The 3,400-nt window shown below is 35.4% G+C and overlaps 1 protein-coding gene across 3 annotated transcripts; it reads right to left on the reverse strand.

Annotated features, from left to right (window-relative positions):
- Positions 1-232: 232 nt before the first annotated feature.
- On the reverse strand, positions 233-2,371 carry LOC140793295 (F-box/kelch-repeat protein At5g15710-like). 3 transcript variants are annotated; one of them, XM_073144690.1, is made up of 2 exons: positions 2,186-2,371; positions 233-1,739 (listed from the first exon to the last, which is right to left on the reverse strand). In XM_073144690.1, the coding sequence occupies exon 2, from the start codon at positions 1,708-1,710 to the stop codon at positions 460-462; it is 1,251 nt and encodes a 416-aa protein (XP_073000791.1). In that variant the 5' UTR covers positions 1,711-1,739; positions 2,186-2,371; the 3' UTR covers positions 233-459. The 3 variants fall into 3 exon arrangements, with proteins under 3 accessions (XP_073000791.1, XP_073000789.1, XP_073000790.1); XM_073144688.1 differs by having other exon boundaries at positions 2,163-2,370; XM_073144689.1 differs by lacking the exon at positions 2,186-2,371 and adding an exon at positions 2,049-2,157.
- Positions 2,372-3,400: the final 1,029 nt, after the last annotated feature.

The raw sequence follows: 3,400 nt of genomic DNA on the forward strand, positions 1-3,400 counted from the left end.
GAATATCAATTCTGGATCAACATTCATAATTAGACGCATCCAGAAGATCATCTAATGAGTATCTAGCACCTAAACTGCAAATAGTTTCAGTCCAGGTGAACTTGAACTGGTTTACAAATTTTCTTCCCTAGATATTCCATTATGAAACTCCATCTTTTAAGAAAACATACATGCATTAAATTCTGCTGAAGAGGTGTGCTTGTTTTGTGAAGAGTTGTTAGAAAACTAATAATTGAAAAGTAACTTATAACAGCCTAACAGGTTTGCAGCATAATTACCATCTTGATAAGATAAGCATTTCCTACTAGAATAGCCTACTACAGTTTCAGCATTATGACCCACTATGACCTTATCATACCTACATCATTTGTTGCTACTAGATTTTCTCCAAGATTTGGCACTCTGAGAAGCATATCTTTCTCTGTCAGAAGTATATCTTTCCTTTGGTCCACTGAATGATCAATAGATGGAAGTATCAAATCTTGGCTCATATAAGCAGACCTGGCTACTGCACCACAGGATTACACGACTTGCGATCCATGACCAAGACTTTTTATGTGCATCAAAGAGAGCACCTGTCCCTTGCTTCAAGGATGTAAAGAAAATCAAATTTTCTTGCCCGAAGCACTCAAATCTTTCAGCCGATAATCTCATCAATGCCCTAAAATATGTTGGCGGCATTCTGCTTAGTTCCTTCCACACAGACTTAGCATGATCCAACTCCCAGATCTGCACGCTCTGAAAAGCAGTATTAAGTCCACTCCTTCCAACCAAAAATAATCGCTTCTGTGCGCCAGCAACTAGATAAGCATCTATCAAGCAACCTGGAAATACTACCGAGATATGTTCCCACCGTCCAGTGTCCAACCGGTACATCAACAAACCAAGTGGCGAAATAGTCTCCACATAGAGTCTTGAGTCACAAAATGCCATCTGTGCTGAACATAGTTTAAGTGTTGGCATTACCTCATGAATTGTCCAGCAATTAAGTTTGGAATCATAAACTTCAGTAGCCACTATTTTGCCACATATACTACTTGCTGCAATGATCTTGAATGAACGGTCTATCCTATCAACAGCCAAGACTAGCCGCCTTTTCTCGTTATAGTGCATGCTTGGCAAGGTCCTCCATGTTTGAAGTAATGGATTGCACACAAGGATTTTAAAATCAAACCCATCATAACCCGCAAAACAGACTAGGCCATTGGAGGAACCAACTAACCAAGATGCCCATGCTGGTAGAAATGCGAATGGGTTTCCATACCATGCCTTCAATGGGAAGCTGAAGATGAGACACTTGCGGATTTGTGGGCTATTCCAGAATGTGAGAAGACATGGTCCATGGGAAGGGACTTTGGAGTGAGATATGAGGAAGCGACGATCATTGAGGATTGAGTTCCACCGCCGACAAACTGACCTCATCTGAAAGAGCAAGATGGGAGGCACCCGAGCAAGAACCTCAATTAACAAATCTTCCGGCAACCGAGACCAAATGCCGTCATCCATATGGATGTCAGCTTGAATACCACTGGCAAATGTGGTGACTAACTCCTCAATGAATCCCTGAGGCTTCTTCATAATCACCTTGTCCTGAGATGAAATAGCGCGCTGAATCCCCTTGCTTGTCTCAGAGATTTCCTTCTTTGAAGAATCGCCTTCAGAAAAGGTTGCATCTTTCCCCGGCGACTTGGGAACTTCTTCTCTATCCATGATTTCAGAAGCCAAGAGATAATGAAATCCTACAGCAAAACAATTTAAACTCTAAATTAGGAACTGTAGATGCAAAGAAAGCAAATTCAAAATTCTCCGATTTCCAAAATTTCATCTAAGCATTCGCTTTTGCACCGAAGAATAAGATACATTAAATTGGAAAAGCCTATTGCAGCATATAAAACAAACAAATTCTAATCTTACCCTGTTAATCAAAATCTAATACTGAAGGACATCAAAATATAACAAAATTCCACGAAACTAAACTAAGAAATCAACCAAAGAGCAACAGAGCAATGCGGAAATATAAACCCTAGGAACTCTTGATTTAAACCCACCTAATATTTCAGACCAAACCAATCCAATCCAAATCAAAAACCTTGTCTTCGTCGATTCACAAATAAGCACACATGAAAATAAAAAGAAAACGAACAGAAAGAGAGTATAATAACCTAATTTTAGTGGAAAATCTCACGAGCGTTATATGCCTTCCACAGAGAGAGAGAGAGAGAGAGAGAGAGGAGAGTCTGTCTTTGTGTTCTCAGTTCACAACTCGTAATGAATGGGAAATTTGCAAATAGAACACTACATTTAAGCTAAATATCATCTTACGATCCTATCGTTTCCACCATTTGAATATCACACCCTATGAAGAACAAAAATAACCTGTCAGTAAACTTAACCGTATTAGTGAAGTTAGTAAACTAATCTAAACCGGAGTCCTTTCTCTACTCATCTTCGTAGAATGCTGGGAACTTCAGGATTTGAATCAAAAAAGTTGGGTGTCACGTGCATAAGAGAAGTGGTCATAGTTTAGAGTAACGTCAAAATTATATATATGTATATAAGAAAACAAATAAAAAGTAATTTTTGATGAAGTTTATTAGAACTAATTCATATATAAAAAAAGGAATTATCCCATTAGAAATCAAATTGAATATAGTTTTCTTTTCTTTTTTCTTTTTTCCTTTTTTAGAAAGATTGGAATTATCCTATTAATATTCAAACTGAAGATAGAGACATCAAAACTTTGATCGATTTACATCCCTAAGATATATATTCATGGATCTACTTGCAACCACGAGAAAAAAAAATTATAAAAAAAATAATAATTTTAAATTCAAAACTAAAAGAAAATGTACTACAACAATCTCGTGAAAAATAAATTAACTTTCTATCTCTCTCATCAATTGATTGATATAATAAGTATAATAACTCATGACAAGAGTGATTGATAAGAAGTGCCAAGTAGTTAAAAATTTATAATGAAATCACCTCTAGGAAGTAATTATTGATTGTTAATATTTCATAAAAAATAAAAATAATTGATAAAAGTAAGTAATTATTACAATTAATAATGACATATAATATATGAAAATGTGAGAATTATGATTCTATTCTTTTAGAATACAAAGTAAAATGAGATAAATTAGATTATTTTAGGGAAGTGATAAACTAACTACCCTTTTCATTTTTCTTCGTTAAAACACTATAGTATGTGCTGCCACACCTACAAAGCCGGCTGTGAGATTTCTCAGAAAAATATATTTATTCATAAAAAATTAACCTTTAAAGTGGTTAGGAGATAAGGTTTGTTATCTTATTCTTAAAGTATAATAACTCTAAAGTACGACGTTTTCATCCGTTACCCTTTTAAATATTTGAGAGATAGAACTTAGTGTTTTATTCC

Source organism: Typha latifolia, chromosome 8 (assembly GCF_019914945.1).
Source record: "Typha latifolia isolate L0001 chromosome 8, TyphaL0001v2, whole genome shotgun sequence".
NCBI classification, from domain to species: Eukaryota; Viridiplantae; Streptophyta; class Magnoliopsida; order Poales; family Typhaceae; genus Typha; species Typha latifolia.